This window comes from Pleurodeles waltl, chromosome 9 (genome assembly GCF_031143425.1).
Source record: "Pleurodeles waltl isolate 20211129_DDA chromosome 9, aPleWal1.hap1.20221129, whole genome shotgun sequence".
NCBI lineage: Eukaryota > Metazoa > Chordata > Amphibia > Caudata > Salamandridae > Pleurodeles > Pleurodeles waltl.
The window spans coordinates 763091497-763106512 of record NC_090448.1 but is presented as its reverse complement, the minus strand read 5'-3'; the positions used below and the strand labels follow the sequence as shown (position 1 = coordinate 763106512).

The following is a 15016-nucleotide window of genomic DNA, read 5'->3' as shown; positions in this document are numbered from 1 at the left end:
ATGGCAAAGATTGTTGCCAACTTTCATTGAAATATGCTCCTGAAATTAGCTTTATAGTTCAGATTATATAAAAAAAAAAATACAGTGCAATATAACAAATACCTTCCAATATTGGGGGGGAAAAACACACAAAGGAGCACAGTCAATTAGCACTATCCTAAGTAATTCATCTAGGCTTTTCTAAATAAAATGTTTGGTACACTGAAATTGTTCTTCTCTATTTTGTTTAAACGCATTTTTACATATGCTAACTGATGTACCCTGATACTTAGTACTCTTCTATTGTTTGACTTTTTTAGGCTGTTTAGTTTGACCCTGAAGAAGTTGATTATACTGAAGGAGTTGGACAAGGATCTGAACTCTGTAGTTATTGCAGTGAAACTTCAGGTAAGTATCTGCATGAAGATATACATGGATAAAGAATGATGCAACCGCAATTGTACATTTATATTTTTATTTTATTAACATTGTATAGGAGAAGGCACTGTTCTCTAGTAGGCAAGATATTTACAATTTCCCCCCTCAGGAGCTACTTGCACTTCAACTACATTTCATTTTTTTGAATGACCTTTGAGTAGGACCTGCAGATCATTATTAGACCAACACCTCTGATTGTGCGATGTCTTTTTATTACTTTCATTTTGCTTACCCTCCCACCACGCCTCCCCTAAGGTCCATTGAGACCTTCAGTTTCCTAGGAAGGTGAAAATGAGAGCTGAGGGCCAAATGCACAAAGCATTTTTGTGGCTGCAAACTGCAATTCACAGAATCAGGCATTTGCAATTAAACGTCATCTGCATCGGACGCTTATTAGACCTTTCCACCTCCCCATCCAGGGTTGGGTCGTGCCTGAGACCGTTACACCTGAGAGGCGGTGTGCCATCCCTGGAAGTGTGAAGATTGCAGCGGAGTGGGGTTTACCTCCGCTGAAGCCTCACAGAAAGCCCAGACCCCTCCCCCTTCACGGAGGCCGACATTGAGCGATGCAGCCACCCTCATCTTGTGGTGTGCGCTGGAGGCTGAGGCTTCTGAGACTGCGGGCGCAGCTCCCCTGACAGTGCGATAAGTGTTGCCTAGGCAAGCGCACAGCTTATTATGCGAGAGGAACTCTGATGTGGCTGAGTGTGCGCCTACCTCAGCATAACCCTGAAGCAGGCCAAACGAGGTCCATGAGACTGGGAGATGTGGGACTCCATGTCACGTTGGTAGCGATGTTCCACATGCACTAAGTTCATTGTAGGCCCTGATGGAGGAAGAATGTTCACAAACTGCACTACTATAGTCAGAAGCCCCTAGAATGCCTCTCCTGCCGCTATCAATTCCCACAACGTATTCTCTGACTTTGCAAGCGGCCCACTCTGCAAGAGTGTGGATGTGACAAAGACATAGGGATACATTGAGAGCGCCATAGTGAACTGCCCCCGAGATCACTGGCATTGATTTCTAAATAGACTGGACCTGAAAAGGTCCCCTTGACTATGGTGTGTTCAGTACCTTCCTTGTCGTCCTGTGCGACTGCTCATTCCTCCTGGGTGAAGGTGCTTCTTTCAGACCCTGGGGATAGGTGGGTCCAGCAGAAAGATCCACTGGCAGCGCCACGGAGACCCACTGTAATGAAGGATTGCAACCCACCGCAATGACTGTATACTTCCAAAGGCCTAGACTGCTCATGCTGCCCTGCCACAATGCCTGATGACAATGTGATGGGGGTCAGGCGGGCCTTGACATCCCCATGGCGAGTTGTTAAAGAACCTATGCATAGTGAGGCTGAAGCTAATTCATCACACTGATCAGCTAGTGGCGGCTCACCATGGAATGAAAGGGTGGAGTGGGACCTAAATTGCAGGGCCGTCCTGGTGCGGCCACGATGGTTCACCCTGACCAAGAGACCTCAGTAGACACCGGAACCCCATCACACACTGATAATAAGCTGGACAAAATCTTAGAGGCATTAGCAAACACAAGGCAGGATCTGCGTGCCAGAGTGGACGCTGTAGCAATGGAACTAAGTCTTCTGTGGGATGACCAGCACAAGCTTATGGACCGCGTTGCACAGAACGAAAGTGTGATTAAGGAACTGCAACCATCGGTAACGGACTAGGCAGGTTAATTTTTCACCCTCACTGCTAAGGTTCAAGAACTGGAGGCCAGGGCAGAAGATTGCAAAGTACGGTACTGCCACAATAATCTGCATACAGTGGGCTTTCTAGAAGGAGGTAAAGGGACAGACCCTGTCACATTCTTCAAGAAATGGCCAGTGCTGGTAGTAGCTACACACAAACTGTCTACACATTTCATAGTAGAACGTGCCCATTGTGTCCCGGCATGGTATGGGGAAACCACCAGCTACAGCAGGCTGTGAATAGTCTTCATTACTCTTCTCAGCTAAAGTAAAGGTAGGTGGCAGGCGCTAGTTCTTCACAGAACCAACAGATGCATGGCACTGGGTGAAGCAGTGCGGCTACTAATCCTCTGTTCCATCACCACTGATGCAGCGATCACGCCCAGCAGAAAATAAGCATGATCCTAGACTTATAGCCCAACAGACCTCGAGCACCTGAACTCAAGGAGCACGAACCCTGGAACAGGACAGAGAAGAACAGGCACAGGCTTTGTCTGCTGCAAGTGCACTGTCGATGAACCAGATGCCCTCATCGCAACAAAGTCCAGAGATCAGAACCTCTGACATGGAGTCTCACCATTCCACAAGCTGTAAGTCCCAGAGGTAACACCACAGATGGAAAACAGCTGGATGTTAAGTACTGAAAGAGGCCTGATATGATCCCTTTATCCGAAGGTGCTTGCAGAGGGAAGAGAGCCCAGAGTGGGCTTGCTGAACTTGACTACATTAATGCTTTGCTCCTGATAGACACTGAGAAGACATGAGTATACCATATCTGTATACTATTCATGAACAATGATGCCAGCCCAGAAATGACACAGGCTGTTATGAAGCTGGCTTCCCCCTGCCCTGTTCCTGGGCGTTCTATGTACAAACATACGTAATGTTAGGTGGACTGAGTGTATGGGATTGTTTGTTTACTTCATGGGTGGCCTCGCATTTTGAGGTTGCCCTCGAAGGGAGTTGAGGGTTTTGCTTCTGCAGCTTATAAAGCCATGTGCTAAGTACTGTTTAGTTTTTTTCCCTGAGATGCTCCATGTAGGAATTGGTATATGGGAGTGATTGTGCACATCACCGCCAGCTGTTGCCTTTGCCTCAATCCAGTCCCAACAAATGGTAAGAGTTAGCTTAGTGACATGGCATGTCCATGGAATGGCACAGCACACCAGTGACAAGGAGTGCAACAATACATCAAAAGGAGGGGCACACAGATTCCGCTGAACAGAGAGATGCATGTGTCTTCGCTATATGTGGATGACATTCTCATATACATCTGTGATAATCAAGAGGGTATAACCGACATTCAGATAATCTTAAAAGGCTTCCGAGATCTCTTAGGCTTAAGAGTAAATTGGGCATAGTCCTGTGTACAACCCCCTTAACTCACACAGTTCCCTGCAGCAGCTCATTGAAGACCAACGATATAAGTGTTGGGAGCCGCACACATTTAGATACATAAGCATACACATATATCACGAGACACAGGATCTAATAGATTTCAACCTCACTAAAACCCTTGCATTGCTGCACCCCCTAATTTCATTTTGGAGTACATTACCGTAGGATGCCTTTTTAAAAAATGGTTATACTCCCTCGTCTATTGTACTACTTCCATAATGTTCCAGTACACATCCCTAGAGCCACATTTCGCTCATTACATTCAGCCCTGGGTAATTTCATCTGCAACAAGGGGAGACGGCGGGTGGTGCTCTCCAAGCTATAGCTGCCTGTCGATAAAGGGGGATTAGGTGCCCCAAATTTTGAGCAATATTATTTAGTGGCACAATTACAGTGGCCTGCATGCTGGCTAGCGGGACACCATCATGAGGAATTAGGTCTGCCCACCTCTGAGCAGGCACGGAGTATGGTTCGTTTAATTTTTCCCCCTCACCCACAACTTCCACAACAGAAAAAATAGACTAATGAAAGTTGCCTTAATCAGCTTCCACCGTACTGTTAGGTTAATGCCACAAGTTCCTCCATATTCTCCTGAAATACCCATATGTTCCATCACTTTATTAAGTGATATGATAGGGAGAGAAGGGATGGCAGGGTGTGAGGATGCTGGAGTAGATACCCTAGGGACCCTAATCAGTCCAGAGTGCTCATGCCTTACGACAGCTTACAGGATGAGAAAGGATTACTGAGAGGTCACTTACTGTCTTATGACGATCTAGTGGCAGAGGTGGGCAGGCTATGGCGCATCACGGACACAGAACCAGTCAACACCCACTTGTACATGCCGTGTACATCATGGACTGAGGACGCAGACTCATTTTGTCGTTTGTCCGAGTCCTAGCATACACGATACGAGACCCATTTGCCGCAGTCCTCTCCAATTGAGAAACCGACATAGGTAGCGAACTCACGCAGACAGAGTTGGATAGAGCACTTCTGTACCTCAGAAAGCTGTGTAGAAAGGCCAAATTTCAATACATAGATCTTAGCATCTTACACAGAGGATATTTCAAGCCTAAAACACTACACCAGATGTTTGGCTCCCCCTCTAATTGCCAACGTTGCCACCAAGCAAAAGCAGATATGATACACATGTTTTAACACTGCCCAGCAGCCACTGGATTGTGGAAAGTTGTTTCTAAAGCACTGATGAATGCGACTGGTCGTACTAATGTCTGCACAGTAGAGGGCTCATTACTCAAACTATTAATTTGCTTGCCGACTGCAATAGTGGTGAATCGCCTCATTGACTTGGCACTACCAATGGCTTGCAGACTCATTGCCGTGAATTGGAAAGGTCCGGTTTTCTCAGATGTCTAGCATTGGTGTGCGGCAACTCTAAAGTGTGGTAGAGCGGAAGCAGTGGCATTGCGGCACAAAGATGTTTGTGTTCTGTGCCTACGTCAGGAGACTGGGAAACACTGTTGCAGGGCCACCATACATACAAAGAAGAGCTAGTTGTTTAAACATGGATACATCGCAACCACATTTGGATTCCTGAAAATCGGGGCTCGCTATGTCTCTCCTTCCCCTACCCACCCATTTAAGCCACAAGCCCCCCCACTCAACCCCCAAACGCATACAGCATGTTGTTTCCCGATAGACATATTGTTCTACTGTCAACTGTCATGACTCCGCGGCATGTGCAACAGCATGCTGCATACTGGCAGGAGATATGAGATCACTCAGACAGATGCCTAATGTTGGAGCACTATCTATTGTGTTGATACCACTGCATGACTAGCTAATACAGTGTGTTAATGTTTGGTTGTAAGATATGAACTAAATGACTCCTGTTGATACTATGATTCCGTAATTGCAGTAGTATAGATAAGTACGTATAGCTCCCTTATATGCATGCTATACGAATGTTATTGTAATTGCTCCACCCTTCTCACTATGGTGAAATTCAGCAAAAGTAGTTAAAAAAAAAAAAATCTAATCTTAGTTTGACAAGCAGTTACCAAATTGGATTTGCAACCAAATGATGAAAATGTTTTCAAAGAGTAGGCACTACTTCATCAGACAGTTGCCTGCTCTTAAAATATTTTTAGTTTAACGTTTATTTATTTTTTTGTTTTAAAACACGTCCTCTTTTCCTTTAAGGAAAACAGGTTGCATTTAAAGAAAAAAAAAAAGATAGCTTTATTTAAAAGCATTCACAGACGTGGTGGTCTGCTGACCTCAACAAGCAGTCATCCATGTGATGGCTGCAATTCATGTGACCTACCTCATTAATATTCATGAGGTAGGTCGAATTGCGACAAACTAGGTATTGTTTTTTTGTGAACTGGCCTGTTAAGACAATGGTCGATTCACACTATAAAACACTGGGTTAAAAAAATGATGGTTGTAGTTTTATGTTCAATTGGCCCTTAATTCTTTAGCTTTTTAGACTGTTTAGGATAAGTATTTAACAGTACTTTGTCAACTATTGCTTGTTTCGCCTTATTGAGTGAAAGTGAATCAGTTATGGCCAAATAATATTAAAGCCCCCACAATCCCCAACTACTTTTAAAGTACATGGAAAAATCAGACTGGATTTAAAAGGAAGGAGACTTTGTCATGATACCCAGAATCCTGCATGTTCTTCACCACTACTGGTGTCGCTCATTGATGATGAAAATCTGTCATTTACCTTTACAATTTTATGAAATTCCACTGTATATACCATCCTGTGCCATCTACCAGCACAGCTCTTCATCCTGTGTGCCCATGCCCATCAACTGTGTCCCTAGAGCTGTTCCCTCTTCATATCTTAACTACCTTCCAAAGCACCGAACCATATTCTTAGTGTGTGTGTGTGTCTCTCTCTCTGCATGTCTCTCTCTCTCTCTCTGTGTGTGTGTGTGTGTGTGTGTGTGTGTGTGTGTGTGTGTAGATATGATTCCCATTCATTTTTCTATAGTGATTTTGAACAGCGATAGCGCCAAAACCACTAGACGGAATTCCACCAAATTTGGCAGAAAGGTAGCTCTTGGTCTAGACAGAGGTCTTTTTGTTATTTGGTGTAAATACGTTCAGTAGTTTTCTAGTTATTAAATGAAAACTAAATTTGCATATATGGACGCAGATCCTTCTTGGATTCGGAGGAAAAGCAAGGTCCTGATTGACTGGCTGCAACCTCACAGAAAAGTTCCGGTCACCATTTTGTTTCTCGCATTGCTTGGGGGGTGGGAAAAAAGAATGTAACAACATATAAGTTGTGTCGGAAGCTGGCTCTGTATATACTATATCAAAATGATATATAGTGTGCACAGAGTCCAGGGGTTCCCCAGAGGCTTAACAGAAGCTAAAGTAGATAATACTAATGCACTTTTTCTGTGGTAGTGTGGTAGAGCAGTAAGGCTTATCAGAGGGTAGTGCAAAGTATTTGTTGTGAACACACAGACAATAGAAGAAGCACACACTCAATGGCTTTCACTCCAGACCAATGGTTTTTATATTGCAAAAATATATTTTCTTATTTTTAGTACCACAAGATTCAAGTTGGAGGTAAGTACCTTAAAAGTTTAGTTTTTCACACAGGTATCAACAGTACTTTGTTTGAAATAGGTAAGTAATACCGTTTTTGAAATATTGGCAATAATCTGTTTTAAAAATGGACACAGTCCAATTTTCAGAAACAGTTCCTGGGAGGAAAACATTTCAGGGCATTTTGCAGATAAATACAACACTTATAGTTTCAGTGTCCAGGTTTTAGGAAGTCCACCGGTAGGGGTTCAAGTTAACCCCGAACACCCACCACCAGCAACATGGGTCCAGCTGGGTGCCGAGGTCAAAGCTGAGCAAATTTAACATGGGGACCTATGGAGACAGGGGGTACTCGTAATTCGGCCAGCCCACAGGTAAGTACCCGTGACTCGGAGGGCAGACTAGGCCCCCCCTAATCCCCCATTAGAAGAGCACTGGAGGGGGCCACAAGTAGGCACCAAACACACACCCTCAGTGGCACATTGGATGCCGGGTGCAGGGTGAAAACAGGACGTCGGTTTTCCAATGCTGGTCAATGAGGAGACAATGGGGGCACTCAGAGGCTTCAGGCGAGGTCCGTGGGGGTGTCTCGGGCACACCACCAGTCGGACGGGGAAGAGGGCTGCCTGCTGAACGTTGAGACACCGGGGGTCGGTTTCTCCAAGGCCTGGGGGCTGCGGGTAGAGTGTGGTGTTATGCGTTGGATATCTCTGTCCGGAGCTTTGCGGTCAGGGGGATCCCCGGGATTCCCTCTGCAGGCATTGTCGTGGAGGGGTGGAGATGTCATCCCAGGGTGGGCACTTGCTCGCAATCGCATGGGGACCCTCTTGTGCTGGTTGGAACACCTGGACAGAGGCCGTGGGCGTCTGGTGCCCAGGGGTCAAGACTCACGCATCTAGATTGAGGTGGGAGCCCTTGGATGTAGGTTTCTTTAGACAGAGCCGCTGTCCTCTGGAGGTCTTGATCCTTTGGGTGTAGGGCAGTCCTCTGGAGTTGGGCAGAGGTTGCTGGTCCCACTGGACGCATCGCTGGTCTTTGGCAGGTTGTCTGAAGCAGGAGACTGGCCGGTAGGGCTGGGGCCAAAGCAGTTGTTGTCTTCTTTCTTCTCTGCTCTGGGTTTCAGCTTAGCAATCCTTCTTGTTGTAGGTCGCCAGGAATCTGGTGAGCTGGGTTCAGGGAGGCCCTTAAATCCTAGATTTTAGGGGTCAGAGGTCAGTAACCAATGACTACTGTCCCTGAGGGTGGCTATACCCTTTGGAGAGGGGGGCACATTTCTATCCCTATTGGTCCCTGTCCTCCAAACCAAGATGGAGGATTCTGCAGAGAAGGGGTCACATCAGCTCTGGACACCTTATGGGTGGTCCTGGCTTAGGTGGTCACTCCTCCCTGTTTTCCTTAATTTTTCTGCCGGACTTGCCGCCAAAAGTGGAGCTTTGTCCGGGGGGGTGGGCATCTCCACTATCTATAGCACTGTAGCCCGTGGCTTGAGACCTTTGAGGCTCACCGCCAGGTGTTACAGTTCCTGTAGGGGTAAGGTGTGAAGCACCTCCACCCAGGAAAGGCTTTGCTTCTGACCATAGAGTGCACAAAGGCACTCACCCTATGTGGTCAGAAACTTGTCTGAAAGTGGAAGGCTGGCACAAACCGGTCAGTCCTACACTAGGAGTTTATCTAACATACAGGGGGCAACTCTAAGATGCCCTCGGTGTGCATTTTTCAGTAAATCCCACACTGGCAGCAGTGTGGGTTTGTTGTGCTGAGAAGTTCGATACCAAACTTCCCAGTAATCAGTGAAGCCATTATGGTGTTTACCATGTCTGTGAATGGACTTAGGCACTGTAGTGGCATATTGCTTATGCAGCTATGCCCTCATCTGTGGTATAGTGCACCCTGCCCTGGGGCTGTAAGGCCTGCTGGAGGGGTGACTTACCTATACCACAGGCAGTGGTTTGTGGGCCTGGCACCCTGAGAGGGGTGTCATGTAGAATTTGCCTTTTTCCCCCCACCAGCACACACAAGCTGCAAGGCAGTGTGTGTATGTGTTTGGTGAGGGGTCCTCTAGGGTGGCATAGTACATGCTGCAACCCTTAGATACCCTCCCTGGTCACAGGGCCTTGGTACCATGGGTACCTTTTACAAGGGACTTAACTGTGTGCCAGGGCTGTGCCATTTGTGGAAACAAAGGTGCAGTTTTAGGGAAAGAACAGTGGGGCTGGGGCCTGGTTAGCAGGATCCCAGCCCACTTGCAATGAAAGTTGGCATCAACACTAGGCAACAACTGGGGTATCCATGCCAACAGTGGCACTTTCCTACCCAGGGTCAGGATACAGGAATCCTGACTCCATAGGACACATGGAGGGGGTCCCTTAGGGACCCCTCATGGGCAAAAAAATTGTCCTTTTCTCTGGCCGATTCGAGGATCGTTTTCAGATCTTGGGGAAAAGCAAGGCCCTGGCTGGTGTGCTGCAACCTGACACAAATATTTGTGTGTGCATGAAATAAGCCATAGAAATTCACTGAAAAACAAAAACAAAGGTTACAGAGGCATTATAGTGAGGTTCACGTTTTACCCATAAAAAAACCATAGAAATTCAGCACTTATAGTTATACTTATGGTTCTACTTATCTGAAGAAACTATAACTTGTGCTGGAAAGTAACTTTGGGCAACAAGTTATAGTTTCTTAACTTAAGTATCACTAGAAATATAACTATAACTGCTGAATTTCTATGTTTTTGTAAAGGTAAAATGTCAACTTACTTATAACGCCCCTGTTTTTTCAGTGAATATGTATGTGTATATATATATATATATATGTGTATATATATATATATACACACACACACACGTAAAATAATTTCTTCATGATAGGTGCTTGATTATTGCTTATATCCATTGTGATAGTCTCTTAATGTGTATCAAATGTCAGAAGTTACTATTAAAAAAATAAACAAATACTGAATGTCGTTCAGAGGAAGACCACTCGCACATAGGCAGGGCAGGGAAATATGTATCGTTCCTTTCATACCGATTTCATCTGTGGAAGTTCAGTATGTCACTTCCTCATTTTGCCCAAAAGGGAAAATCGAAGAGCACTGTGGATCATTATGTGGATTTTTTCATATAAACTGGGACAAATAATCACAAACAGCTGTTCTTCACTGTAGAAACGTAGTTCTTGGATATGCTTTGTAATCCATAAAATGCTTTTCATACTTAAGTGTTTATCAGAAGGGTAAACCTTGTCAGGAAGACATGTTTTTGCTGCTGTATTATTCACGGATGAGGCCAAGCAGACTTACGCCTCCTACAAGTGCCTGTGACTTTTGGAAAGACAAAAATCAATTCCCAGTGATTGGCTCATCTCATACTTCCTTTCAGCTCGCCAGATGGATTTAGAGCACCTGTGTTCCTGTAAAATTGTAAGTGTATCTCCACATCTGCATACATATTTAACACCATACGAAGTAAAATTTGAACCATTTAACCGCCATTTATCGGTTTAAACATGTCTCACTGATTACAATTACAGTTGGTGCTGTATCATCCTTGCTAGGCCTCCTTCCCTGGCGGTAGCCATTGCCTGTACCACAGGCAGAACATTAATCAAGGTTCTCAAAATATGCTGTCACTTTAAATCTTTGGGCTGGAACCAGCACAAGCACGCACTCCACATGCAGAACCCTCCCTACCTTATTTACTCATGAATTTAATCCACCCTTTTTGGGTTGCTTCTAGTCGTTTTGTTTATTAACAAGTATGGAGACACTCAAAATGTTGGAAAGCAAATCCTTTATTTTGTGTCTGGCACGGATTTCTTTTTTTCATTTATCACAAAGAAAAGAGATTGACAACAAGTGCAAATATTTCGAAATTCAGGCCTTCTTTTAATGAATATGTCAAGGAAGCGTTTACAGAATGTGTGTTTTTATGAAACCACATATGTGATTATCTTGTGAACATGTCACTGCTGACTGCCTTTCCGATGTGACAACATTGAAAACAGTGGTATTATACAAATATTACTATTAGAAGTATTAGTATAGTAATAAATGACAAGTTCAGACAACTAGTTGAATTTCAAATATGACAGTGGTTTATAATGTTGTGTATGTTCTTTTTTGTTTTTTGTACAAGAGACCATTGAAAGATACTGTTCGCCCGGTTACCTGTTGCTCCCTTATTTATCTAAATTGTTGCCAATTGTAAAGGAAGTAGTATTAACCAAGACGTTTCTAAGTGTCCAGTTAATGTTTGTTGCAGTATAAATTCGATTTTATGAATTCTGTCCACCGTATACGTTGAGTTTGTGTTGTAACTCCAAATGGTATTCTTCAAGACTGGATCTTTAAATGATTCACATGCTTGAATCATTCACCGTTGTTAAAGCTGGGGGTCCCACAGTACCTTCTAAAGCATTACAATAAAATACACGTAGCCTATAATGGCTAAACGATATTCCTTTGATTAGCTTAGCCACATCATTTATAAAGAACTGAACTTTAGCCAATCAGGCAACAGCATCCTCTAGAACACTCCGCACAGAGGGAACTTCCTATAGGCTTTGTACCACACGTCATGTAAAGGGAGTCTCCCTGAGCTCTGTATAGTTATTCAACAGTATTCCTTATCTGAACCCTTTTTTTGGTCATCTAAATGGCAACTGTAACCTACATCTACCAGGTACTCACTATTGAAATGTCAGAGCCATTAAAGAAAGGCCTTTTAAGACCCTGTGGAACTTGTGGGGAGGGGGGGAATACTTTATTCTGAAGACCACCACAAAGAGTATGTCTACAGCCTACATCCTGTCCACAAGGTAAAAGACTGTAAAATCCACCGCACCTTTTCCTCCAGAACTCTTAAAGATAGGAAAGGGAGGCTTCTCTTATGCTGGAGAAATTGAAAACAAGAAAGTCTGTTCTTTCAGAGGGGAGGATATCGAGGATTCAATTGCCTCTCAAAGGTTATGAAAAAGGGAAAGGTCATGTGACTAAGGGTCATAAAGGGTGCCTAGGAAAGTCTTAGACTCATCATGAGTCTTCAAGAGACAGTTTTCACAGGGATGAGAAAGAAAACAACTTCCCAAACTGTAGGGTTAGAGCCTACTATTCCTTCCTCCAACGTGGCTTTATATTAAGAAAAAAATAAAATTGATAAAATCTAGACTGGCTTTAAACATTTTGACGATGATATCATCACCATCAAATACCAGTGACGATGTTGACCGTAACCTCAGCCTCCACATCGATGCTTTTGACAACAATCGCACTGATTACACAGTCAGCGATGATCCTGTTGGCAAAGACATTGTCAAAGAGTACACAGTCGACACACACTGTGGACCAAAGAACCGTTGCCAAAAACACCTTTGTTGATGGTAAAACCACCTGTAAAGAAGTTTCCGTCATCGTTAAACATAACCACGGAGTTGACGACGACTTTGTCGATGGTGCCATCGACGAGGGATATGTCATCTCAAGAATTGTTTGATCCAGAGCATACGACACCAGGTGAGGTCTCATGACTTCCATCCAAGTCTGCTACTTGATGTGATTGATTCAGATGGGTGCCTGTTTGGCAAGACCCATAGCCCTCCTGATTGGAATGTTATGTAAAAGGAGAATGAGGAAGACTGTTATGAAGATTACTATGTTTCAAGACAACAACAAAAATAAATGAAAAGTCTTAAACAATATGTGGAACACTTCCAACATTATGGTCACTCTCCATCTCAAGAAGGCATGGTTCAAGTTCCTCTAGCTTTGGTTCAAGACCTCCAAGGCATGTTGCAGGACTATTATAAAAGATTCCCAGAACCCACTAAGGCAACATCTCCAATGCAGTCCATGTGGCCACCTCAAGCTCCAACTCAGAGACCTCCACATCCAAAACCTCCACCTCTATCACCTAGAATTACTCTAACATCCTGCATTGCAGTGCCGCCTGAGGAAGAACGAGGACGAACCATCATCCTTGGATGTTGACGAGAGGTAGGGGAAATCTCTGACAATCAATCTACTCCCATGGAATTGGATGACTGTTTGATTCTGATACAGTCTCCCATCTGCACCACAACTGGTGGACTCTCCTCCTGATGACATTGAAGGTTTTGATAATCTCATGGAAAGAGCCGCAAAAAGATTTCAGTTTCCTTTGAGGTTAAACAATCAGACAGCTTCTTGTACAACGTCTAGGAGCCTACCAAAAAATCTATTAGAGCGATCCCAATTTGGGATGAAGGCACAAACATTATGGAAAATCACACTACAGTCTCTGCTGTCCTGCCAAGGGTTGACCAGAAATACAAGGCACCAGAGAACTCGACTGCATGTCAGGTGTGGCACCCAAGACCAGATTCTGTGGTAACAAATGCAGCTGAGCTCCGTTTCAAGAATTCTTTAACACCTTCATCAACTCCGACAGACAGGGAAGGCAGGTGCCTGGTAAATATTGGTAAAAACATTTCTGCAATGTCAGCAACTGCGGTTCGAGCTGCCAAATCACTAGCCCTATTGGGGTGGTACGACAGGCAAATATGGTCAGACATCGCTGAATCTATAGATCTTTTGCTGGAAGATTAAAAAAAAAAAAAAAAGGGGAAGCAAACAAAACTCTTTATGAAGGTGAAAAATCCTCATCAGAAATAATACAGATATGGCTATAGCATCAACCGATTTTAGACAATTGGCTGGAGATGCAGTTCTAAGACGACAAGGATGGCTGAAGGCCACATCATTCAGTCCTGAGGTCCAGAGTAAAATCTTAGTTATGCTGTCCAATGGAGAGGCATTGTTTGGAAAACAAGTTGACAGTGCTTTACCGGCAATTAATGCAGATACAGATGCGGCAAGATCCTTGGGCACATTGCAAATAAGGAAGACGCCATTTTAAGGAGCATGAGGAAGAGGTTTGCTTTTGTTTCGAAGGGGTTACCAGAAGTGCCAACATTATCAGCCCTTTCAGCAGCAATACCGGTCTTCCTATCTACAGCCATTTAGATCACCACCAGCTTACACAAAGCAAGCTCCTAGTAGAAAACAAACCTCACAGGCAAAAGACACTGGTGTAAAGCAGTAACACTGTAGAAGTGTCAGCTATACCTTTCACAGGTCACCAACCTGTGGGAGCAAACATTTCCAACTTTTCCCATCAATTGTAGCAAATAACATCGGACAGTTGGGTGTTAGGTCTGATCACCCAGGATCATACTTTAGAATTCATACAAATGCCACCAAACACTCCACTAAAGGGTTTGCACCCACCTCATCTCCGTATCCTCCAAAGAGAAGTTTTCACCATAATTATAAAAAAAATGAGCAATAGAGAAATTATCCCATTCCCAAAAAGGAATGGGTTTCCACTCCTGTTTTTTTCTTAATAAAAATTAAATCAGGGGAATGACCAATTTTTGATCTCCAGAAGCTAAACAAATACCTGAGGAAACGATTGGTTGATAAGAGCACCTTCTGATGATACAATGGCGCATTCGGAGAATTCATTAGGTGAGGAATCCACAGGTAGCTAGTGTATCCACCAGAAAAGGCGTTACCGAAAGTAAGTAACTTGTTCATCTGCCCATTAAGCGTTGAGTGTTACAACGTCTTGCCTGTCATTGTCCGAGAACTTAGGTCTGGCAGTCATTCCTCAGAAGCCATTTATTCATCAATCAAGAAGGATAATATTCTGGGGAGCAGTTTTAGACACAATCCAAGACAAAGCTTTCTTATCACAAGAAAGGCAAAAAAGGCTCATAGCATTAGCGCAGAGGCTGTTGCAAAAGTCAGTTTTAGTATGCCTATTCAAGTCGCTTCTAGGGAGATGTCCTCTTCCATCTCAATAGTACCTTTTTCCTGTCTGAGAATGAAGCCTTTACAGGAAGAATTGGACACACAATTCAATCATAAGGATCATTCGACAACATGATCAAGATCACTCCAAGCATGGCAAAGGCTCTACCCTG

General features: G+C 44.1%; 1 protein-coding gene across 3 annotated transcripts in view; it reads left to right on the top strand.

Moving 5' to 3' along the window:
* PACS1 (phosphofurin acidic cluster sorting protein 1) overlaps positions 1 to 15016 on the top strand; it is a 1571500-nt gene that overhangs the window by 330118 nt on the left and 1226366 nt on the right. For all 3 annotated transcript variants that reach the window (XM_069207928.1, XM_069207930.1, XM_069207929.1), the window contains exon 2: positions 300 to 387. In XM_069207928.1, the coding sequence (XP_069064029.1) occupies positions 300 to 387 (88 nt within the window). The remainder of the gene's footprint in view (positions 1 to 299; positions 388 to 15016) is intronic.